The sequence below is a fragment of the Siniperca chuatsi genome, linkage group LG7, assembly GCF_020085105.1.
Source record: "Siniperca chuatsi isolate FFG_IHB_CAS linkage group LG7, ASM2008510v1, whole genome shotgun sequence".
Lineage (NCBI taxonomy): Eukaryota > Metazoa > Chordata > Actinopteri > Centrarchiformes > Sinipercidae > Siniperca > Siniperca chuatsi.
Genome location: NC_058048.1, coordinates 18,048,633 through 18,075,120, shown reverse-complemented (window position 1 = coordinate 18,075,120; position 26,488 = coordinate 18,048,633). Strand labels below are relative to the sequence as shown.

At 40.8% G+C, this 26,488-nt stretch overlaps 1 protein-coding gene across 3 annotated transcripts in view; it reads right to left on the bottom strand.

Moving 5' to 3' along the window:
• The window catches only part of LOC122878762 (Down syndrome cell adhesion molecule-like protein 1 homolog), a 98,456-nt gene extending 86,211 nt beyond the window's left edge, over positions 1–12,245 (bottom strand). For 2 of the 3 annotated variants that reach the window (XM_044202082.1, XM_044202083.1), the window contains exons 1-2: positions 11,903–12,221; positions 1,881–2,201 (exon numbers count right to left, since the gene is read on the bottom strand). In XM_044202082.1, coding sequence (XP_044058017.1) covers positions 1,881–2,201; positions 11,903–11,945 — 364 coding nt within the window. In that variant the 5' untranslated portion in view covers positions 11,946–12,221. Of the gene's footprint in view, positions 1–1,880; positions 2,202–11,902 lie in introns of all 3 variants that reach the window. The other variant, XR_006378532.1, reaches the window with a different exon arrangement.
• Between the last annotated feature and the right edge of the window lie 14,243 nt (positions 12,246–26,488).

Here is a 26,488-nt window from a genome sequence, read left to right as displayed (position 1 = left end):
CACAGGCTGGTGTGCATGTAAGTGTGTATGTGTCTGAGTTGGTGCGTGCACGTCCATATGCATGTGAACATACATGCATGCATGTATACACGTGTATCCACTGAGTCTCACATTAGGTCATATTCATGTGTTTATGATGTTTATGTGTGTGTGTGTGTGTGTGTGTGTGTGTGTGTGTGTGTGTGTGTGTGTGTGTGTGTGTGTGTGTGTCTGAGTGTGAGTGAGAGAGAGAGAGAGAGAGAGAGAGAGAGAGAGAGAGCAGTAACACCTTCCCTCAGTGTGTTCAGCGCCTCTCTCCAGCTTTGACCTTGGCAGGGAGTGCGGACAGGTCACCAAACCAACTGTCTATGTGGCTGTGTGTCTGTCTTCTAGAGGATTTTTAATACACAGGGTCAAGACACTGCACTTTGAGACACTTCACCCCCACTGAGAGAAGTTGTTGGTTTAGGATGCCAATATGACTGCCGTTTGGGAGACCATATTTACAGATGCTGGGATGTAGCTAGGTAATACTGTTGTGACGATTTTAATGTGTGCCAAAGTAAACTGCTCCCAGCTGGGTATTCAGACACATTTTTATAAAGACATAGCAAAGTGAAATATTTGGGAATGACCAGAAAGGGATTATTTTAGGTATAACCTTAGTGCTCTTAAAGGGGCACTCACCAATTTAACACATGAGGATCAGTTTACTTTACGAGGAGCACTACTCAACAGTTGTATAACGTCTTCTGTGGCCCTTAAAGGACTTTTGAAAAAACAACCTTAATGATGTCATCAGGGTTATCTTGGACTGGGCTTGAGATTTAACATTTTTAACAGAAAGTCTGTTACAAACTGGATATGTGGAGTTTGAAAGAAGTGGGCATTTACCAGGGAGGGAGGGTCTATAGACAATATTGAGTTACATTGTAGGAATTGTAGGATCCAGTGTTTTTTTAAGCCTGACCCATACCAGGGAATAAAAGTCAGGAAATCTCAACCACAGGTGCTTTAATTTTGACCATTCTTATTTTAATCTGTCTCTTGTGAGTACCCCATCTTAATGAAGGTCCAGTACTAAATTTCTGGAGTACACCTTTAAATATTGTGCAAGTCTAAGAATGAGTTAATATCATTGGAGCAAAAAATGTGGAATCCAGAAAAAGCACTGATCTCCCACTCTCTTTGTTATTACACAATTTTAAGAAATTACACACAACATAATATTGTTGTTAACACAATACATTCATATACATTGTATATGAAGAATTCTATCAATAGTATAAATGTTGTTAGGGTGCCCTGTTAGCCTTGGGGTAAAGGTGCCAACTGTGAACCACAACATCCCCGGTTTGTGTCTGGCAGGGTCCGCCAGCTAGGCTACAAATAGTATAAATGTTGTCAGCTTTGCAGATTAAAAACTGTAGATGCCTTTTTAGGAGGTTGAAACTTAAATTACACGCCGGCTAACATTTCATGGTAGTCTGATTTAAGCGGGCACACAATGTTTACACCCCCAACTTGTAGAGGCTCTCCATGTCACTCTTAATAGTGTTAGCAAGCCGAATGGAGGTGCTACTGAGCTAGCTTAGCATAAAGCGACGCCACTGGCACCCCCCACCTCACTCTGATTGATTTCCAAATAAATGGAAGGAGGTGGGGACAGGCTTTCATTATTCTTTACAGTTCATGCCTATGCGTGCAGTTTGATTAAACTTGTGCTTGATTCAAGAGAGCCATCCAAAAATTTAGCTAAACTAGGGTAATGTCACCATTCAAAATATCTTCAAAATGCATACAGAGACCCTCAAAAGAAGAAATATTAGTGAAGTTCCCCAGTAATTAAACTACCCCTTTCACCATTTGCTTAGTTTGCATCTAGTGTGTCCAACCCTCACCTGCTTTGATGTGGATGCTGGGGCTACGAATCTTGCCTGCTTGGTTCTCAGCAGTGCAGAAGTACTCGTTGTCGTGGATAATGCTGTTATAGGCAGAGGGGGAGAAGGGGTAGAGCTGGAGGGTGCCGTTGGCATGCACGTGGCGGATATGGGGTACGTCGTAAATGTCGTCTCCGGCGGCCAGGTACCAGCGCAGGACGGCATGGGGGGCGCCGCCCGCAGGGCAGGGCAGGGACACCCCCACCGAGCTGGAGAAGGTCACCCGCTGCAGGGAGGCGTTCACAAAATACAGCCGCGTAGAGACAACATCCTCACTGTTGACTGTTAGAATGAGAGAAAGGGAGACAGAGTTAGTTAATTGGTAAGGGTCAGACATACAGGCAACATTCATATATCAGACAGGTATGAAGAGAAGGAGCATGTATACAATCAAAGTGCATTGCTGAGGAATAACTGAAATGCTCATCATTTAAGTGACACTTAAAACTGATAATGAAATAAATTCAAACACTGAATAAAATAGCATAGAGTAAAAAAATCCTAAAACTTGACTATTTTCCAGTATGAAAATACTGCTAAAATATTGACTTTAAAAAGACACATTTTTGACCAAACAAATATGAACCTTGGCGGATTCCCCTCTAAAGAAAAGTAATTGTAAAGGTTTTGATCAAAATGCTTTATTCAATAATTTTTAGTTAAATGTCTTGACAGTTGTGTACCATGTCATATAAAGCAAATAATGCAAATAAGCAACAGTTCATTGAAAAATAAAGAAAATTTTTCCATTTTTCCATATTTGTGTTGTTATTTTTTTAGACACAGTATGTTATAAGTAACAGTATATTTTAAGATGACCGTGACTCACGTTGATATATTACTGAAAATACTTCTTGATCTAATACATGCACTTATACAGACACCCACATACAGTATATTCAGGTCACCGCAACACAAACAACTTCCTCCCTGTGTGCCAAACTGCAGCCATCCATCTCATCCTATACGCATTATCCTAATATCTCTAATCTAATATGTGTGTCCAGAGAGGCCTTTGGAAATCTGCCTCTCAATAGGAGGGGAAAATGGGTCACATAACTTGACCCCCGACCACCCTCATCTTTTCTGTTGATATCCTCCGTCATTCAGGAAAACAGAAAAAGTATTCACACGGGTGTAATAGCAAACTGCTGAACTTCTTAGGCCTGCTCAACCCTGTCATATCTACTGTAAGTACTTGTCTATCTGTAGCCGTACAAGCGTGGGGAGCTGGATACCACAGATGTTTGCTGTAAAACAATTGTATTGTAGCACAGATGAATAAATTGTCCTGGGGGAGATAGACCACCATATATCCTCTCTCTCAAAACACCCTCTTCCAGTTTAGAGCGGGGTAGCGAGGCATCTTTTAAGATCTGTGTCTTTCTGTGTGTCTGTCTGTGTGTGTTTGCTGTGGGGGTGCGGGTGTAGAGGAGTGTAAAGAAGTGCTGAGCTCAGCTTGGCTGGAGGCCAGGGGAAGACACTGTGCCCCGAGCCGGAGAAGTTTCTTCTCAGACAATGATACTTAATTAATCTCTTTTCCCGGATTGTGTCAACAATGCTTGGATTAGCCCTATCTCTTAAATTCTCTCTGTGTTGGGAGAAAATGGGGTGTTGGCTAAGACACATCAATGGAGATATAAAGACACTATCAGATGTAATTTAGGCTCTAATTTTCTACAGAGCCTCTACATCAATGGATATCATTAGTAACTAGCTATAAAATGAGAGACAGAAGCCCACTGGCTGTCTTTTTAAGATCTTAATACCTGGCAAGATAGATGAATGGTTGATACAAAAGACCATTTTTATATCTGTTCTGTCCAGTATAAATAGTAATAGGCAATGACATAATGACATTAATAGCATGACATGAATGGGATGAATTACATGAGAAAGGGCTAAAAAAATGCAGGTATTAGGGATAAAACCCAAACTGACATAAGATGATTTTCACTCTGTCTTCCATTGTCTGCTGTCTCCCACTTTATCCATCTCTCTGCATCCCTCTATCTTATCTTTCTGAGTTACTCGTCTTTTTCTTTGTGTTACCCATCTGCCATCATTCTTTCACCCTTATCAGATACCCCTCCAAGACACAAACACACTTCCTCTCGTCTTTTCCTGCCATGCTAGAGACAGGCAATGTTATGTGATTGAAATTTGTAGGCCAGACGCAGAGAGTTAAACCCACATAATCTCCTCTCACATTTAACACACACAGTCTATTCACTCTGTAATCGCACTGCTGTGGGAGGCCGATGTCCGACTTCCCTGATTCTCATGTATGTGTGGGTGTGGAATGGAAGGAGAGATCGAGGAGCCAAGCGGGAGTGCAATATTGTAGACAGGACACGGGTGGCTGGTTGGGGGAAAGGTGCTCAGGTGCAAAGGTGTTAGGATGCAACTGAGTGAGCGAGTGTGTATTGTGTATGTGTGTGCGTCTGTGTGTGGTAAGGTCAAAGGGATAGAGAGGTTAATGTTAAATGACTGTCTCAGTTCTTGATGTCAAACTCAGCCAACAGCAGAGGCTGAGGTGTGCAGCAAAAAAAGATGTGATCGCTGCTCGGGGAACAGCAGAGATGCTGAAAAGGTAGAGAGTCATTGTTCTCTTTCCTACCAGCAAAAATTGGAGCAGATCCTCTGTGTTCAAAAATCTGAATTCAGGTCAAGTTCAATCCATCCTACCGTTCGAATCCATGTCAATCACTCTCACAGGCTGCTAGGCTGACTGATCTGCACTTTCAGCACCACGGAGAGCAGCACAATGTACGGCTGGGTGAGGCACGCACAGGGAAGTGTTTCCATACCGAGCAAACAAGGAGGAAACTATTAGCAGATGATAACAGTGACAGTGACCTGCTTCTCTCTGATGATGCTATATTTAGGAGCGGAATATTTTCATGACACAAACTATTTATTCTAGCAGTAAAAGCCCTCACAAAAGAAACTCTTGCACTGTATAAGAATTTGTGTTCAGAATACTATCATCCTATTCCTTTCACATACCGGTAATCACAGATAATGTTATCCTTCAGACTAGTTGTTCCAATGCACCCCCAAAAGTACCAACTAGGCTCAAGTACCCTTTCATTATACACCTTTGATAGATGGCCTTCATGGAATTGTTTGATAGTATTTCAACACAGAGAAAATGGTGGTTGTGGTGGATCTGTGGCTGCACATGTGAATGTCAAGTGATCCTGAAATCGTCAATGTTCAGGTCTCTTTTTTATTTCTTTTTTGTTAGTAGGTTTGGTCAAGTTTTCATTCAAACTAATACCACTTTGAATTGCAGCAGCTGGATGTGTCAACCATTTATCCATTATTTTCTATCTATCTATTTTGACTTATATGCTTATATTGTTAAACTATGTTGAAGTGTGTAGTCAGCTTGTCATAGCTTGAAGTTTAATGGTTAAATATCAGCATTAGCACACCAATTTATAGAGAGAGACTCAGCCGAGCAGGGTTTTTTTTTATAATTTCTAAAGGTCTAAAGAGGTCAAATTATCCAGTAATTCATAAGGGAAAAAAGCAAAGATTAGAGGAAAGCCTGAATAAATAAACATGATTTTGCAGGAAAATGCCTTTTCTCCTTTAGCATGTTAATCACCTCCCGCCCCGTTTTTTCTGCAATCCCTTATATGGGTCCTGCCCCCAGGTTGGAAACCACTGTTTATTCCCAATATGCTCTAAAACTGGATAATCTGTTCAAAAATAAACTTTAAACCATCATGTGATATCATCAAAAAATGGCCTCAAACTAATTCAAAACAGCTCAGATGCAACAACTCAAACACAGAGGGAAAACCAACCAAAAGCAGCAGCTTATGATGCGATGGCTAATCACTTTGTCCTATGGTATGAATACAGGTCACTGAGTTCACATACACACACTCATGCACGCAAAGACACGTGTGTACAACCACACAGACGCAAGACCCGGTCTACACTGCACGGATTACAGCCTCCAGCAGAAAACACCATCACGACGATGCCGACCACGTGTGTTATCGCGGAAATGGTTTAGAGTTTGATGTCAAAACATCAAAATGGAATGAGGAAGAATGAGAGTGTGAAAGAATGGTTAAGAAGGTGAAGCATTTGCCTAAAGACTATCCACAGTTTGTCACTTGGCATAAGGGGTTTCCAGGCTGCAGCTGTTGGTCATGTGAGATATGACAGATGTAGGAGAGATGTAATTTGTTGCTGGACAAGAGTGGAGTTCTTATTTTCTTGTCTTCCCTGGAGCCTTGACCTCTTAAGGTTATCTGACAGTTGAGATGTGCAAATCAGAGAAATCATAGGCATTATTTTCATCTGAAAATGTACTAAGCTGCATTAAGTAGCATGATTAAGGACATAAATTATCCAACCCAGACCTTCCATGAAATTGGAATAAAATGTATAGATGACCACAGGGAAATTACAGAAACAATGCTATCAGTCAAATATCATAATCAACTGTAAAAATCTCATGCAACCACATGAAACACAATAACCAAGTTTTACCTCTTTATTTGGACCTTTCGTAGTCCCAGGCTCCCTTTCCCCAGCAGAGAAAGAAGGAACAAAGGAGCAGCACTCATCCGATCATGAACTGTATTTTGATTTCCTTCTTCAAGCCTGGATGCATTGATTACAATGAAGAAGGTCAAAGTGATTTTGGGTCAAACACCCAGAAACATCTTTTCCTGTCGGTTGAATCTCTCTATATTTGTTCCTTTTTCCCCGTTTTTTTTAACCTTCACTTTTCTTTTTGCCTGTGTTTCCTTTTCCATTTTTCTTCTGACTCAAATCTTTCTTTGTTGTAAGCTCAAAACACATTTTCACTTTTTTCCTGTTCTTGCAGTGGATATGAAAATGGAGTATGAATATGTATGCTGGAAAAGCAAGGATATTGCCTATGGTGAACCGCTATGCATAATGCAGCTTTTTCTTTCTCATCTACATTCATTCAGACACACACACACACACATAGATTCATACCATCACGTGCATAGAAAACCAGGGCTATAAATCCCTCTCCTTTTCCCTCCCACTTTCACACTCTCTCTCCTTCAAACACACACACAAAGTCACATAAATAAATTTCAGATTGCACATATACGTTCATAATAGCAAGTAGATTTTCTATGTGGTGAACCATGTAGCACTACAGATAACAGCAAACAAAATACATTCAGGTCAAATAACAGCTGAAGCACTGAAGTCAGTGGCAATACAGTCTTTGCAGTGATGCCACAGAAAAATGGCAAACATGAAAGCCAAAAAGATATGATCATGTTTCATAGAGCTGCTCATTTACTATACAATGACTCCAGAGTGAGATGCACATTAGGGTTGAATGACAATGTGTCTCTCTACTTTGTGTGCAGTCAGAAAATAAATTTCTAACATGGTGTCATTTCACTGGGAGAAACACTGTAGTGAAGAAAGAAAAACTGCATGGCATGATATTAGGGATGTGAATACACTAAGCATGCACACACATATTCAGGAGAGGGGAGGCATGGGGTAGTAAACAACCCCTATACATAGCTTATGCAGTGTCAGTAAAATATTAGGCAGCCATTTCAGCATTTGAAAATTCACATCTCCCACTTCAAAAGCATGATTTCCACTGTTGAAGTGAGTGTCAGATTTGCAGAGATGTTTTTTTCCCCCTCATCTCCCTCAGAGACAGGGCCATAAATTGTTTGATAGTAAGCAGGGGGGGGAGTGAAAGACAGAGTTGATTGTGAGATGCTAAAGCGTGATTGTTGGATTCTCTTGTCATTCAAGAGAGGACCATCAATCATTTTCTGTGCTTAATGGAGAGACCATTGGGCCACCGGACACTACTGCTGTGCGTAAAACCTGTTGAGTGAGCAGTCAAAATCCACTTCTGTGTGACAGCTTAGTGCAATAACAATGCTGTTGCTATAGAACATAAGATCTGCAGCTGTATGATGATAAACAGCCAGACAGTTTGGAACAGTTGAGATTGTTATTTGTTGTTAGGTGAGTGGTGCATGACAACTGAATAGGCTCAGTGCAAGATTATCCCTCTAACAAGTCTACTATTGTTCACTTATAAAATTGTATTTTCCTTAAGAGAAAAGAAAAATTCTCCAGATCAATTTATTAGAATTTCCTGTTTTGATAAAAGTGCAGACATATGCTTTAATGCGTCTTCAAGACAATACCACACGACGTATTCGTGTGTTTCAAGACAGACAAAATGTTCAGACTGAATATATGAAACCAAACGACTCGTTCAGATGGATGTGTTTGTGCCGCATGGTTCAAATGCCAAATGCAGAGCGCCAACACTTGACAATGAAAACAGGCTTTGCTCGCCGGAGCACAACGAGGGAGGCGAGTTAACCTGAGAGTGACATGTAGCTATTATACCGTGGAGCAGTCTCTCTCCAAGAAAACTGACAGGTTGTGCAGGCACAGCGGGACTCAGAGCCCGAGAAATAAGACATATAGTCGTCTGTTTCATGTTTTGATCCATCCTTTTTGAAAATGATCATGCATTATGGGAGATATGCGCAATTTATAAGTTTTAGGTTAATTTAATAATCCAAGTTATTAATCTTAGTTCAATATGACCGTGTGAACTGATCAAATCTTTATATATAAGTGATGTTGGTGGTTAAGTGTTTGAAAACGAGAGAGTGGAAAAGGGGGTCTCACCTTTTACTGTCTATTGGCACGATTCTGTAGTAACAGTATGCTAAGGCACTTTAACACGTGGAATTTAAAAAAACAAAACCTCCTGCGCATAGACCGCCCCCTCCAAGTTCTGCACATTCATGGCCACTCACCTGCACAGATCACTTTTACTTTCCATCAAATACACCAAAATAGTGAATCTAACTATATTCCACACAGCACACCTCCCAAATAAGAACAAATTCATCCGGATTTTACCCCGTGACATTTAAAGATAGCGACAGAGAGACAGAAAAAAAAAACTCTGAAGTTGTCATACTACTTCCATCAGCCACTAAAGCCTCAGTTGTCCAATCCAGACCCAACATCTCTGAGTGCATCGTGCGGATGTAGCCTAGTAGCCACCAGAGTCTGACTCATACCGCAATTACTGGCCTCCCCCGCCAAGCACTTCTCCTCTAGTCGGTATCTGTTTTGATTCCAAATTTACACACAGCTCGTGCTCTGCAACGCCGCAGATCAGGGGCTCAGGCCGGTCTCAAGAGTACACAGGAGTCCCTTGTAAAGGAATGAGAAAATACTCTACTGTATGAGTGAGATCACCTGTATGGTAAAGTATTGCCATACAGGTGATCTCACAGCAGATAAGATGCCCAAACTACCCTTCATACTTCACACATGTATTGGAATGGTCGTGGAATTTGCTGTATTATTTACAGAGATTTTATAAAAAATGACTGACATTAAATGGCATAGGTGACAACAAATCAGCTTATCAGATAGTTCACATAGACAGACAGACAGACAGGACAGACAGACACACACTCACTACGGTTCTTAATAAATGAAAAATGGGGAAACACGATGTTTAGTCTATCAAATGCACAAATAAAAATAAAGTGCAGGCACAATATAGAAGCCAAAGTGTTTTACATCTGTGCAGGATCAACACTGTTACACAGTCAATATCCAGTTTAATGTCGAGTATGTGTTGCAGGGAGTCTGTCGACCGAAACTGGATAAAACCGGAATCACATTAATTGATGAAATAATTATAGCAAGAGCTCTCACTCCATCTCGATCACTCTATGGCATTTTTCCTTGAAAATTGTACAATTACTGATTGAACCTCCTTCAATTTCACACCAAAACGACTGTCGTTTTTCTAACTGATTTAAAAAATATATTAATTGTTATAATTATTTAATTCTTTTCCAGTTTCTCAGGCCCTGCTCTGGCCTATCAGGCCTAAAAGAAGATTCCCACACATCCCTCAGCTACGTTTGTCTCAATTTTATTTCCATAAAATGACAAGCAACCTCCCAAATCATGACAAAGAATGAGTGTATCCTCCCCTCCTCCTCTATCTATCCATCACCCCCAATCATGGGTGCAGGTGTGCTGATATGCAGCCAAAAACCTAATGAATGTCACACAAAAAGATTAAATTCCCTTAAAAATATGTAGTGGTGTGATCTGAAATATGTTTTCATACTAATGTAAAAAAAACAAACAAAAACACAAGCAAAGTGTGTGCCATTCTAGGAGGCGCGGCCAAGCCAGGAAAATACGCAGTACTAATGCATATGCTTGTATGATAACAGACCTACCTTTCCCCCTTAAAATAAAGTTTACTAAAAATTATACATATCTAAAATACACAGCAGACACATGAAACAAATCACAGTTGATTCGTGCAAAGTGAGTGGAACATGGCGTTGAAAAACAACGGAAAATGGAAGTTTGTTTTCCACTGCGTTATCTACATCTCTCCCATCTCAAGCACTCTTTCCGCTCCAGTGGCTGTTAGCAGCCCCCAACCCTCCTCCCCTCATCCCTCTCCCCACACGCACACACACAGTGCATCTCGTTCAGTCACGGGACAGGGCGATGTACAGTGTGTATAATCGAAATAGACCCTGTAATCCAATTACATACAACAAAAACAGCACAGAAGTCCTCGCCGCAGCTGCAGCCTGGCAGAGGGCACTGCCAAGGCCAATGATGGAGACCAGGACCATGAAACACGCGTAGTGCCCACAATAATAAACAAATGCTTGTTATTTTAGATTTGTTAACTAATAAGGTTTATAATAAGGTATGTTCAGTTACAGACCAGTGTGCACAGAAAACGGATGAAAAGAAAGTGAAAAATAAAATCTTGGTCCTTTTTTCCATTGTCAGGTTGTTACGAAGTGATACAAATTCATATATAAACAAAAGAACAGAATATTTTATATTTAAAAAGGCAAACTGAACCCTTCTCTCCCATCTGCAGCTTTTAGAGCGAAGCCAATCAGTAGAATCTAGCCACAGAAAATGGTGGATGAATAATTAGACCAGGGATGATAACAACTGAGTCTGCATACACTGACACTCCTACATTTTATCAAAGAAAATAAATTGTAATATATGACCTCGTCTTTTAAATATCCAACTGGGGCACATTATCTACAAATTAAAGGTCAGCGCTCAATACCCCCAGCATCAGTTCACACGTCTCTCATAAAATGTATTGACCCTTGTTGCCACACAGCCGCACACACAACACACACATACAAACTGGTGTTTATGCCCTATTTCAGTGTTCCTTCCAAAAAAAAAAGAACTGATAAAAAGGATGCTTTAACCCCTAGGGGGAACACCCCCCCGCGTACACACACTAACATCTTATTTGTGTTGGGACAGGACAGAAAAAGTCAGCAAATGCATTAAACTCCTCTGCCCCCTTGGTCTTTTACGAGTAAACAGCCTACAGCTGTGGCCAGCATCAGTGCTCGAGGTCGCCCGTCTATCCGTGCACGCGCCTGCAGATCCTTATCAGCCTCTCCTATAAAACAGCCTCCATATTCACGACACCTCCACATATTCCTCATGCAAAATGCAAATGCAGTTTTTCATCTTAACGAACGCAGTGTGCACTTTTGAGATCTATCACCGTTCACCCAAAATCAAGTGCATATTGATTTTATGCTCATTATGAGCTTTTTAAAATCATTTTTTATTCATATTAATCAGCAAATCATTATGGAAGCATTGACAACAGAAATCCGAGCACTCGTTCAGGAGGAAAATGAACGCTGATCAGCAAAGCATCATTTCAAAACACTAAGAAAAAGTTACCAGTCTTCCTCCAAAGGTGATTTAGAGTTTGATTTAACATCTCTGCCCCTCCTTTGAGAATTTCATCAATTCAATCCAACAACGTTTATCAACCTGATAAGCTAAATAAACACGCACAGTCAAGTTAAGCATTGCACTGGAGAGCAGACAGCATGCAGATAAGCAACACTTGAAGAGGCACATTTCCAACCTACCTTCTTGCAAAGAATACAGCAGAAGTAAAGTTACAAGCCACATGCCATTAAAAGCAGTTATATTTCACAGGAATGTTGTGCAGTCCCCCAAGAAGAGTGCACGGCGCAGCGGTCGGCCAGGCGAGGCTCCGTGCTGGACTGGTTCTGCTGATGCTCCCCGGCGGTCTCTCCAGCCCTGGTCCCACACTCTCCAGCGCCGAGAAACGAGCCGCGAAGAAAGTACCGCCTCTGCTCCCTGTTCTCTCCTCCCCTTACCGGGACAGGCTGCTGTCGCCCCACCCCCGGTATCCTAATGATGCACCGTGATGGAGAGGTGAGCTATACGCACTGATGGGGGACCAAAAGGAAACCACTGGGACCTCTGTATTACGCGCACCGGATCGATGCTTTTGTCAGGCAGCTTGATGGAGTTCCAGTGGTTCAGTTCAAAATTTACCCTGAACAAGTCATTTAAATATTGTTTTTATGCAAGGAAGTTCAAAAACAGCCGTTGGAGGGAAATGCCTGCGCGTATTTCCCATGCAAATCAACTCAAGAATTTCCATAAATCAGTTGTCATTGTCTTAACAGTGGTGCGCAGTAAAAGTAAAATTGTCCACACCAACAGAATGTGCCAATTGTAAAGTTAGAAAAGAACACGGGCATTTTGGAGTGTGAATTCCAAGTGAAGAGGAGGAGGAGCGCAGAGAAGCTGCAGCCTCCGTTTCATTCAAGGGAAAGTGGGAATGCGTGTCACAACCAACACTCGCTTAAATCACTTTTCTTTAGAACAGACTGAATAGTATTGATATTCAATTTATTTTCATTTATATAGCGCCAATTCATAACAGAAGTTATCTCATTGCACTTTTCCTATAGAGCAGCTCTTTATAATATTTACAGAGACCCAACAAATCCCACCATGAGCAAGCATTTGGCGACAGTGGCAAGAAAAAACATCTTTAAGAGGCACAAACCTTGGACAGAACCAGACTCAATGGTGGGCGGCCATCCGCCGCTGCCTTATTAGGTTTTGAGAGAGAAAGAGAGGGAGAGAGAGGTTTGTAGAGAGAGAGAGAGAGAGAGAGAGAGAGAGAGAGAGCTAGACCGGGAGAGGTTTATAGAGAGAGAGGTTTTGGGGGAGGGGGTTGGGGGAAGCACAATGCAAATACCACCTAGAATTTTTAAAATAGTAATGCAACTGTAATATTAATAAATTAATAATAATAGGAATGACAGTTATAGGAATAATAATTACAGTATTAGTAACAGAGCCAATAACAACAACTGTAGTAGCATTTGTCAAGCAGGAACACGGGGCAGCAGGTGGCCCACAACCACAGATCCAGTCTCTGCAGCTTATGAGGCAGAAATACCTGCTGAAAGCGACAGAAGGAGAAAGGAGAGAAACAAGAAAGCACAGAACTACAGGAGAGAGAAGATGTTGAGTTAGTAACATGCAGTAATGGGATCAAAATGCATACAGACGGAGAGGGAGAGAAGGAGAGAGGACGGCCTAGGCCTATAGCAGCATAACTAAGAGATGGTTCAGGGCTCACCCAAGCTAGCCCTAACTATAAGCTTTATCAAAGAGGAAAGTCTTAAGCCTACTCTTAAATTTGGAGATGGTGTCTGCCTCCCAAACCGGGACCTGATTCCACAGAAGAGGAGCTTGATAACTGAAGGCTCTGGCTCCCATTCTACTTTTGGAGACTCTAGGAACCACAAGTAACCCTGCATCCTGGGAGCGTAGTGTTCTAGTCAGGTAATACGGTTTTATGAGATCTTTAAGATATGATGGTGCCTGACCATTAAGAGCTTTGTAGGTGGAGAAGGATTTTAAATTCTATTCTGGATTTTACAGGGAGCCAGTGCAGACAAGCTAATATTGGAGAAATATGTTCTCTTTTCCTAGTTTTTGTCAGTACACGTGCCGCAGCATTCTGGATCAACTGGAGAGTCTTAAGGGACTTATTCGGGCAGGTTGATAATAAGGAATTGCAATAGTCCAACCTAGAAGTAACAAATGCATGCACTAGTTTTTCGGCATAATTTTGAGACAGGATGTGCCTGATTTTTGCAACATTGCGTAGGTGAAAGAAGGCAGTCCTTGAAGTTTGTTTCATGTGTGAGTTAAAGGATAAATCCTGATCAAAGATAACTCTGAGGTTCCTTACAGTGGTGCTGGAGGCCAGGGCAATCCCATCTAGAGTAACTATATCTTTAGATAATGTGTCTCAGAGGTGTTTGGGGCCAAGTACAATAACTTCAGTTTTGTCTGAGTTTAACATCAGAAAATTGAAGGTCATCCAGGTCTTTATGTCCTTAAGGCATGCTTGAAGTTTAGCTAACTGGTTAGTTTCATCTGGCTTGATCAATAGGTATCATCCGCATAACAATGAAAGTTTATGGAGTGTTTCCTAACAATATTGCCTAGAGGAAGCATATATAATGTGGATAGAATCAGTCCAAGCACAGAACCTTGTGGAACTCCGTGACTAATTTTTGCTTGCACGGAGGACTCACCGTTAACATGTACAAACTGAGATCCAACTTAGTGCAGTTCCTTTAATGCCAATTACATGTTCCAGTCTCTGTAATAGGATGTGATGGTCAATGGTGTCGAACGCAGCACTAAGATCTAGCAAGACAAGTACATTGTCTGATGCAATTAACAGGTAATTTGTAATTTTCACCAGTGCTGTCTCTGTGCTATGATGCACTCTAAATCCTGACTGAAAATCCTCAAATAAACTATTATTTAGAAAGTCACACAACTGATTGGCGACTGCTTTCTCAAGGATCTTAGAGAGAAAGGGAAGGTTAGATATAGGTCTATAGTTGGCTAAAACCCCTGGATCAAGAGTGGGCTTTTTAAGAAGCGGTTTAATTACAGCTACTTTAAAGGATTGTGGTACATAGCCTTTTAATAAAGACAGATTGATCATATCCAGTAACGAAGTAAGGGTAAAACGTCTTTAAGCAGTCTAGTTGGAATGGGGTCTAAGAGACAAGTTGATGGCTTAGATGAATTAATTGTCAAAGTTAGTTGAAGAAGGTCGATAGGAGCAAAGCAGTCAAAATATATATCAGGTTTTACAGTTGTTTCTAAGATTCGTGTGTTACCGGTTGAAGGCAGGATTTCATGAATTTTTTCGCTAATAGTTAAAATTTTATTATTAAAGAAACACATGAAGTCGTTACTACTGAGGGCTATAGGAATACATGGTTCAATAGAGCTATGACTCTCTGTCAGCCTGGCTACAGTGCTGAAAAGAAACCTGGGGATGTTTTTATTTTCCTCTATTAATGATGAGTAGTAAGCTGCTCTGGCATTACAGAGGGCCTTCCTGTATGTTTTAAGACTATCTTGCCAGACTAAACGAAATTCTTGCAGGTTGTTGGAATGCCATTTCCTTCCAAGTTTTTGTGATGTTTGCTTTAATTTGTGGGTTTGGGGGTTATACCATGGAGCTAACCTTCTTTGTTTTATTATCTTCTTTTTTAGAGGAGCGATAGAATCGAGTGTCTTTCGCAGTGAGCCTGCAGCACTATCAACTAGATGGTCAATTTGGGAGGGGCTGCGATTTGCATAGGAGTCCTCTGTTATATTGAGACATAACATTGAATTAAATGCAGATGGGCTTGCTTCCTTGAATCCAGCCACAGCACTATCAGATAGACATCTAGAGTATGAGTTTTTGCCTAATGGCGTGTAGTCCGGTAATAGCAGTTCAAAAGTTATTAAATAATGGTCCGATAAAGAAGGATTCTGTGGAAAGACTATTAAATGTTCAATTTCAATGCCATATACCAGAACAAGGTCGAGGGTGTGGTTAAAACACTGAGTGGCTTCATGTACACTCTGACAAAAGCCAATCAAATCTAATAATGAGATAAATGCAGTACTAAGGCTATCATTTTTAATGTCCACATGAATATTGAAATCACCTACAATAATTACTTTAACTGTTTTAAGGACTAAACTTGATAGAAACTCTGAGAATTCAGATAAAAATTCAGAATAAGGACCAGGAGCACGGTACACTATAACAAATAGAATTAGCTGTCGTGTTTTCGAGAGACTAAGAACAAGGCTTTCGAATGAGTTATAATTTAGTTTAGGTTTAGGGCTGATAATAGACTAACATATTCTTCATGACTCAGCCAGGTTTCAGTAAGACAAAAAAAGTCAATATGATACTCTGATATTAAATCATTCACTAGTACAGCTTTAGATGACAGAGATCTGATGTTTAAGAGTCTACATTTAATTCTCCTATTTTGTTGTGCTATTTCAGCGTTTTTGTTTAGGTTTTTTTGTACAACTCCTCTTCTGTTAACTTTTTGGTTTTAAGTGGTCGGGGGGTAGACACCGTCACTAAGGAATTTTGGGTGGGTAACTGCTCTGGAAGCGCAGAGAAGCATGTAGGACTGCAACTCTGCCTCCTGGTCTCAACTCTGAGTTGTCATGGTTTAGGTCCACTAATAAAATCAGTCAGATTTCTGGATATGAGAGCTGCTCCATCCAAAGTGGGATGAATGCCATCTCTCCTAATCAGACCAGGTCTTCCCCAGAAAGTCCACCAATTATCTACAAAGCCCACATCGTTTGTGTTTGAAGCACATCACTAGGGAATAATCTACAATCAACGTCATTAAAAAGGTGTGTATATGTACATATACACACACACATACATATATATATACACATATATGGGGGGGTGGGTGCACCACAGACACACTGATCAGGGTTATCTTGTTGGTTACTGACTTGAGAATCTGTGTGTCTCTGAACAAAATAGATAGATAGATAGATAGATAGATAGATAGATAGATAGATAGATAGATAGATAGATAGATAGATAGATAGATAGATAGATAGATAGATAGATAGATAGATAGATAGATAGATAGATAGATAGATAGATAGATAGATAGATAGATAGATAGATAGATAGATAGATAGATAGATAGATAGATAGACCATAAGCCGTTGTGGTGGACGTGGCAATACCATCAGGAAAAAGGAACATGAGAAACTAGAGAAATACCAAGGACCAGTGACCCCCAAACTGGAGGAGTGGCTACAGCAGATCCCTGGAAGAACACCAGACATCTCGGTCCAGAAAAGTGCAGTACTAGGAACAGCAAAGATACTGCGCAGAACAGTATCTTTGCTGTTCCTAGTACTGCACAAGGATGAGACCACCCGCGGAGGGTGAAGGACAATGTTTTTTTTGTACATATGCACACATTATATATATATATATATATATATATAAAACAATCTAAGTGGGAGTGGATGCCACACCCGATGCAGTGACAGTACCACTGCACCAACTGATCTACTGATATCTGGGGTTCATGTTTTGGAGTGTGCTTTCATCTTATACATATACTTTTTATAAAATAAATGTCTTCCCAAACAAGTTTTAGGATGTCATACTTCACTCTAAATCAACCATTAGAAGAAAAAAAAAACAATCAACTGAACCACATGGCCACAGATTTAAACACTGCATGGGTTCAAAGCTGTCTCATTCAATCCTCTCCTCTTCACTGTCATTCAGTTCAACACCTGAATGATCAACACACAAAATAAATACCAAAGCACAGCTGACTGTTGTTTATCCGTTTCAGACCAACTGTGGAAACTCTACTCGTCCACTCAGTCACACTACTTATCTGACATCAAACACCTTCTACTTGACAGTACCTCCACCATCACTCTTTTTCTGTGTCTCTCTCAGTAATATAATGTGGCATTTTGAGTGTCGTAACCAAAAGCAGTCCTGGTTATGGAATAGAGCTGAAGCAAGCTGTGGCCTCTCTCACTCCCACTGAAGAGCCGCTGTAGTGTGGCAGCCAAGGCAGCACACTCTGCCTCCACTCTCTATTATGTAACAGGTGGAAACACACACACCCACGCACCCTCTCTGTCTCTCTCTCTCAAACAGACCGACAAACGTGCACACACAAGCACCAGACAACATGCACAAGGAGCACTTCCATTATACATTCTGTACACCCGGATGTGTACTCTAAAATTATTTTTATAGATTAATACATTTTCAGCTTTATGCACTTCCCAGCCACAAACCAGGTTGTCCAGGTTTAAAAGTGCAGTCTGTAGTGCATGGTGAGCCCCTTGTTTAGAAACTTGACAGCCCTCAGGGAATATAATCTGTCTCAGCATCATGTATTCTGCACCTCAATACTCTGTCTCCTCTCCCAATGACAAACTGGTCATAACAGTACCCAACACCTAAACACTCAAACCAAGCTCCTCATACACAGAAGATCCACCCAGTAGCCTTGTTTGGTAACACATGAAGTCTCCGTCAGGACTTCAAAAGGCAGCGTGGCAAGCTGGTTAAGGGGCTGATGTGAGTCAGTCTGACAGCACCAAGCAGGTCGTACTATATGTCAGCCAGTGATCATCATGGAGGCTGACAGGCTGAGCTGGGCCTGCCAGGCCAGAGAAAAGGCAAGCAGCTCACAGACAGCTCAAGCGACTGTCACCGAGGACAGGACCCAGGACAGGCTGCCACCACACCACTGAAAACCACAGCACCATGTGACTCATCTCCATCACTCTCCCCATCACTCTGCTTTGTCGTTGCCTGGAGATAGGGAAAGAGATAGGAAACGAGGGGAGTGAGAAGAAGAGTTTGTTGACTGAGGAAGAAAACGGGTGAGCAGGGCAGTCAGAGAAACAGAAAGCAGAGGGAGGGGTGAGGGGCAGACAGAGAGAGTGATGAGGCGGATAAGTTAATGTGGATGTTAATGTTAATGCTCAGACAATCAAAGCTCCCCTCAGGCCCTGACTTCATGCTAGGATCATATTAGTGCTAATGTATCCAGTATTAATGCACAGCCCCTAGCCCAATGAAACCTCAGCAAGGTCAGAATTAGGGGAGGAAGAGGGCACATGGTACTACTGGTTAGCTCTACACAAGGTCACAGGAATCTAAATGAGAATGGGGAGAGAGCTGCAGGAATAGGGATGATGGTGGTGGATTGTGGTTGGAGGAGCTGGAGGGTAGCGAGAAAGAGGCTAATCACTTGATGACGGATCAAATGGAGGAGTTATGTTCCTTTAAAACCACATCATGACAGTGAAAATTGACTTTAAAACACAAAGACTGCAGTTTGTGTTAGGCGTCAGTCCTAAACATGGTCAAAGCCAAGGAATGTGCTGCAGAACTCCTATTCCTCAGAGGTGCTGCCTAGCTAGCTCTGCATGCCGCTGTGTATGAACGAGCCTCTGCATTAGGCTAATGTGAATCACACACCACCGTGCTGCAGTACATTAACAGGAAGGCGCTGACCAATGGAGTGTGTTTGCCTTTAACCAAGCATGCGTGATTGTTGTGGCAGATGTGTGAGAGTGTATCAGCACATTAGAGAATGTGTGCATGTGTGAGCATGTGTCTACAAGGCAGCAAAGCGCAGGACATATTTCTGGCTGCTCTGACACCCTACAGTCGGGTGTGCATGCACATGTATTTGGGAGTGTATGTTTGCTTGAGTGTGTACGTGCTTGCGTATGTGTGTTTTTGCATGAGAGTATGTGCGCTTGCACATGAGACATCAAGGGGTGTTAATTTATTCAAATAAGCTGGGGAGGATAACGAGAGGATGGGGTGAGGGGTGGAGGTGGTGTGTGTAGGGGGGCACCTTCTCCGGCTGGAGGTTCATCTCTCCATTTCTCTCTTTCCCGCCCCCGATTTGTTTTTTCACATTTGCAAATGAGACTATTTGCATGGCTGAGAAAGAGGGAGGCAAGGGAGATGAGGGAGACGATGTGACTGAAAAAGAGAAACAAAAATAAGTGGAGATAGGGAACGGTGCGATTCTGAGGCAGACAGAATGCCCGCAGAGAAAAACACACCGTGCCAGGGCGATACCACAAACTCCAAGATGGCTGCCGCTGGAGGCATCCTCTGTGGGACCAACCTAGAGATCTGCTCTCGCTCCATAGTGGGTGACACACAAACACACTTTCTGACTTCAACTGTGTTCCTCAAGCATAACGAGGAGAATGAAATTTGAACAGCTCAGTAAAGGATTAACATTTATCATTTGAATATATTAAATACTCGACAGATGAATATAGTTGTGTCTTGTACAGAGATATTGATCAGAGTTATCTAGTGACACCCAGTGGTCACAATTAAAGATGCTATCATTAGAAGATCATACACTACTGCACGCCCTATATAAGCTGATCTTTGTTAAGTTTTCAGTGGGGCAAACCAATCAATGACTCTAATTCAAGGTCTTGGTCCATAGATCAATAATGGCAAAACTCTGGCTTGAAGATCGATTTTTTCTCTCTTTAAAAAGACATTTGGTTATCAAAAGAATTTCAAACACTGAAGAGTAAATTTTGATTTAAATTTAAAAAATTAAGATGTTTGTCTGACAAAACTGCCCTATATCAGTCATACTTAAACCACTGTCACACTAAACAATATATGAATCCCTTGTGGCATTTCTAAATAATCAGTGCCTTTAGCACTTTTCTTGACAAGGCTGGATTACTCACTGCATTTCAGATGGTTTTGGTAACATGACTAATTTTAAATTTGCAAGGGAATTTGCACAAGTACAATATCAACTAAGAGGGTCCTGCATTATGGCCTAATCCTGTGGCTGTGAGTCAATAGTAGACTGGTCCTGTGTCAAAATCTCATGCTGTTTAAGTTTTTCTTTGCATCACATGATGCTTATTCCTCAATAAAGTCGTGTTTAGTAAAATTACCACAAACTAAGTGACAAAAAGAAAACCTGGGGACACGTGGTATTAGGAGAACTGGCTGGTTTCTGGTTGCTGTGTGCACTGTACTTCGAAAACTTCGAGGCAACGGGGTACATACACAATGCACAGAGAGCAGTAGGGAGTGGGGGACTCGGGACAAAACTTTGTTGCATTTTTGCCATCTGACTCCATACGCCAAAACATGTTATAGCAAGATTAATGCTCTTCTGTTCTCCAGTCTTAAATTAACCACAGCATCGACAGGTGTGTTCATTCGATATAGACACCTGAAAGGGAACAAGAATTGTCACAATGTGGTGTTATTATACACACACAGTGGCATGGTCAATGGTGGTGAGACAATAAAATAGGCTTATGATACAAAACCTAATTGATTAACATCAAAAATAATTTATACTAAAGTCCATGCATTTTCGTTAGTGTCTTCGATTGCACCACATATCCTTCAAGAAACCAAACTAATTGGTTATTACATAAACTGGGTTGCACAAACTTTTTATCTAGTCATTCAAAGTAACTTAGAAATACTGTGCATGTAAGCTGTCATACATCAAACTGTAGCAACCTCCAGGGCATTTAGAAGAGTATAAATAAGGGATGAACAAACAGAAATAAGCTGTTTACACTCAAATCTTTACCGTTCTGGTCTGTTACATCACATTAAGGCAATAACGTAATGCAAGAGAGAGAGAGTTGGCAGGTGTGAGAGGACATTGTAGAGTTTAGCTGAGGGCAGACTTTCCATCTTGACCCTCTGTGCTTTGATCTTATCACTTTCCCACGCTTTAACACTCCTGTACCTCTGTCTTACTGGTGAACCTGTTCCACACACACACACAAAAAACGCACTGACAACAAAATTAAAGGACATGTCAAATGTAAAAATGTTGCTGTTGCTGCACAACAGAGAAAAGCTTATTTAAGCTTTATTTTCTTCATTTTCTACAACTATATGAATACATGTTCATAGTGTATATATCTTAGCATATTCATATCTACCCCTTACTGTTTATTCCATTTATTACCTCTATACATACTGTATGTACATTACTCTGCTTTTTGCACTTACAGCATTTCATCGTCTCAGTACTTGTACTGTGCACAGTGACAAAGCTGAATCTAATCTAATATCAAGCTGAACTTAAAAGATGCATCACCATTTATCTTTAAGAAACTGATTTGTTGGTCTGGTGACTATGACAACTGATTGTTCAAAACCATGCAGTGACCAAGGTTAACTTACAAGGGACCACTGACATTCATTTGAAGGACGAGCCTGGTCATATTCTATATTTTTCTTATCATCAAATTCCATGAAAAGACCAAAACCAACAATTAATTGATCCTACTAACAAGTGCTACGTGTTGTTTGTTAAAAACTACCGTCCAGTAGTTTATTTAAAATTAAACTCTACATTCCAGACCTGTTTTTAAAGATGAACAGCTTCAGGAGGAACAAGGGGCTTTGGGCTGAGAGCCATAGACTGGTTAGGGCAGTTGAAAAAGTACAGAAGTTGTTACAATAGCAAAAAAAATTATATATATAGTTAAGCTGCTCACTAAACTGCTACAAATGTTGTTCATATTAGTTTGAAGGCAAGTTAGCAGCATTTTGTCAGCTATGACAGAGGTCTGATCATCTGCACTTTGTGAGATTTCAGAGACTTGCAGAGATCATCTCAAACCAAACAACAGGTGCATAATTAAAACTGAAATTATTTAATTTGTGAAGGGACACGCCCATTAGAACTAAACACAGCCCAAACTGCACCAACTTCAAGAGCAGCAGTCAAAGTTTGCAACAACCAGCTGAGAAACAATATGTAGCTTTGGTGTTAGCTCGTCATGAAGTGTTTAGGTTACTTTGTCAGCACCCTGCCCTTAAAAATGTTGTGTCAAACCCATCCATGCAAGGAAAAACACATTTCAATCACCTGTTTGTTTCCCTCAGTCACCCTGATGCTTTTTGTCTCAGCAGTTAATAGACATCCTAAATGCTTATGGGAGCAGTAACTTATCAGCCCTGTCACACCTGTCCAGCAAAGTGTGCATTTGTTTCTGTTTGTGTGATGTTATCAGCGCCAATGAACTGTGTGATAAATGGCTTCTCATGCTTACCTCAACTGAAGCCCTTATGGAAAGCAGCTGACCTGAGCCCTGAGGGATCCCAACCGGTAAAACCTCCTGCTTTCACCGCTTGACCGTAGGCTGTGTTAATTTTTACAGCTCAGTCCTTCATTCTCCCAGATTTTCAGGAGGCTGAGGGGAAAGAGAAAAACGAAAGAAAGAGATTGGATTCACATACTCCTCAGCTCTTGGGTCTAGTGTAGTAACTATGCAATCACTGACATGGACCCCTTCATTATCAATGCATTCACTCTCAGACAGCAAGCCCCCCTTTCAGACCACATAAATGTGTTCTTTAAACTCTCAAGTCAAATGAGAGACAAAAAGGGATCCCAGTAAGCTGTTTGAATTAGATCTTACTTACAGATGGGCCCAAAACAGTGGAGACAAATTCATCATAGCCGTGAACTCACCTGATCTGATGAATGACATACCAGTATATAACCAAAATCACTATGTCCCTCCCAGAGATGGTGTAAAAAAGGACATTGCTGAGATCAATGATATTTCATATTGCAGCTTTTAAAGCTAACCTTATAAAACATAAACAGAAGCCTGTTAAAAACCAAAATGCAGACAAATGGTGGGATCAAGATTCCAAGACCATCAGAAAAGACTTGAGAAAAATAGCAAATGAAAAACATCGCCAACCAAACTATCCAGCCTTACACACTAGGTACAATGAAATGTTAAACAAATATAAACATACAATAAGGAACAAAAAACAAAATTATACCCACAAATAAATTTAAGATAATTAAAACCTCATCAAAATCAATTCTGGGATATGTGGAACAACTTCAACACAAAGCAACAACAAGAACTACCCATCCAAAATGGTGACATCTGGAGAGCAACATTTTGAAAATCTGTACAAAGACATACCAATAAATCTAATTAATTCAGATCAATGTATTATAAAAGAAAAATTCCAAACATTAGAAGAAACAATTAAAGACAACCAAAGCCCCCTTGATTTCCCAATTCCTTGAAGAATTGACCACACAGACACCACCAACCATGTATGCACCTTTCACACTTTAACAAACATGTACACCAAACAAAAAATGGTAAGATATTTGCTTGTTTTATTGACTTCAAGAAAGCTTGACTATTTGGCATGAAGGGCTCTATTACAGACTTTTACATTGTGGTATAGGGGGCAAAATGTATGATCTGGTTAAATCAATGTATATGGAAAATAGATGTGCTGTAAAAACTGGAGACAAACAAACTGAATCCTTCTCCCAGAGAAGAGATGTTCATCAGGGCTGCAACTTAAGCCCGACTTTATTTAGTGTGTAATAAATGAACTTGCTGTACAGTTGGATCAGTGTGCTGCTCCTGGCCTCTCCCTCCTAGATAGAGAGGTGAAGTCTCAGTTTTATGCTGATGACCTTGTTCTACTGTCTCCTACTGAACAAGGACTACAGCAACAGCTGGACATAGTAAAAAGTACTGTCAGAACTGGGCCCTGGCAGTAAATATGAAGAAAACAAATGTCATGATTTTTCAAAAATGCCCCAGATGCCAGGAGAACAAATACCTGTTTACCATTAATAAACATATCATTGTACACGGTATGAGTTATACCTACCTTGGTATAACCATAACAGCATCAGGGAGTTTCCACATGGCAGTGAATGCACTAAAAGAAAAAGCTCGAAGAGCTCTAAATGCGTTTTCAAATTCCAATTCAATTCAGTGTCATCCAGCCCATTGTGCTGTATGGTAGTGAAGTACGGGGTCAACTCAGCCATCATAGCCATAGCCGTTGGGACAAACATCCAACAGAATCTTTACATGCAGAATTCTGCAGATACATTTTACACGTCCACAGAAAAACACCGACAAATGCATGTAGAGCAGAATTAGGCAGATACCCACTGATAATTTAACATTCAAAAGAGAGCGCTCAAATGTTTTAATCACCTTAAATCCAGCCCTTTAGACACCATCTATTCCAAAGTCCTCCAAACCCAAGAGCTGAGCCCAGGAAAGAGTCCCCTATGTCAGTTGGTGCTGAGACTAACTGCCCACCTCAGACACACTCTGACCAGTCTCACAACAGCACTGCTTTCCAAACACCAGTCAGAGTAAACCAAATAATAAAGCAATGTAAAGAAACTTATTTGGAACATTGGAAAGAAGAAACTAAAAGCCAAAGTAGATCAGAATGTTGTCTGGCCCTAAAAAGTGATTATGAATTGGCAGAATATTTCTCTACTGTCAGCGATAGAAAGTAGAGACAGATGTTGCAATGTTTATGTAGTTTTCACTCACTTGTATTTTTAGAGAGAGAGAGAGAGAGAGAGAGAGACCTTGAGGCTCACGCAGTTGACAGCTCTTGTCTCTCCATGTAACGACTTATTTATTCAGGGATAATTAATCAGGCGCAGTTTTCTGGTGGTATGATTAATGCGCTTTGTCATCTCTGCTAGAGCGATGAAAATACAGTAGCCTATGATGCCACTGCTCGGCTTTAGCTGGCTCTGATGTAACGGCAAAACGGGACGTACTGTTTACACTTGTGCTGAGCAGTGAAAGTAACTTAGTGACTTTTTCGCAACCAAAAACAGTAAAATCTGCAACTTGTTTTGCTTTTTCACGTTGGGACGGACCACCAAGTGGTCTGCTGCTGACAAATACGTTTCAAGAAAGGGCCTATTTTTCATATTCCTGTCCCTGTGTGGTGCTACAGTGAATTTATAGTGCCCCTATTTATGTTTTTATTTAATCTCTGATGTAATGTGCAGCATTAACATTTCTCAGGCTGCTATCTGATATATTCTTACTGATCGTAGCATATCTGTGACTTTCCATCAAAACTTTATTATTAAAGCTGTTGTTTTTTTTTCTCCACCTACTTTCCCACGCAGTATTTGGGGTCATTTGATTTCCCTCTTCAGTCAGCAGCTTTCACTTCTCGGCCTTTCGAGGGAAGCTGTTGGCCGGTGAAGTTCTTCTTCCTGTGGTCATGTTGGTCTTATGACGCCACCTTGTGATCGTTTGTTTTACCTAATTCCAGCGAATCATATCAACACCAGTTTTCTATCGATTGTTTTTGGGAAGCAAGTGGGCCTACGAAACCCTTTTTGTTATAAAGCCTAAATACATTTGCCACCATCTAAAGTGCACCATCTCAAATGGATTATCTCTGAATGGATATTATACAAATCCCAAAGCAAAACTTTACTGGAATAGTATAAAGTATATTAAATCGGCAAACTAGCAAATTAATAGATGGTATAAATATTTTATAAATGGTACCAACAGCAGTTGTGCAGCTTAATAAAGAGTAATACTTTATAAATCCATATTATCCCACACTTCCACACCTGTTACCATCCTTTTACTATAGGTTACAACTGACTATAATCTGCAGTACTACGGCTGTAAACCTATGTGTGTGAGAGACCCACAGAGACGAGGCAGGAGTCCAAGCTTGCAATGCAGAGCACTTTTATTTTATTAGATTTGTCGGTTGATGTTTTGGTATTTGTGTGGTTTAAGCGCTGCAAAAAGAGAACAAAATTATTAACATGCAAATCAAATAACTGAAATCGTGTGCAGTGACTCAAACATTACACGAGAAAGTCCACTTACAAGAGGCGTATAACACGTGGCTGAAGTCAAAAGAAAGAACAAACGCAAGGAGGCAACATATGTAGACTCTCATTAAGGTGAAGTGA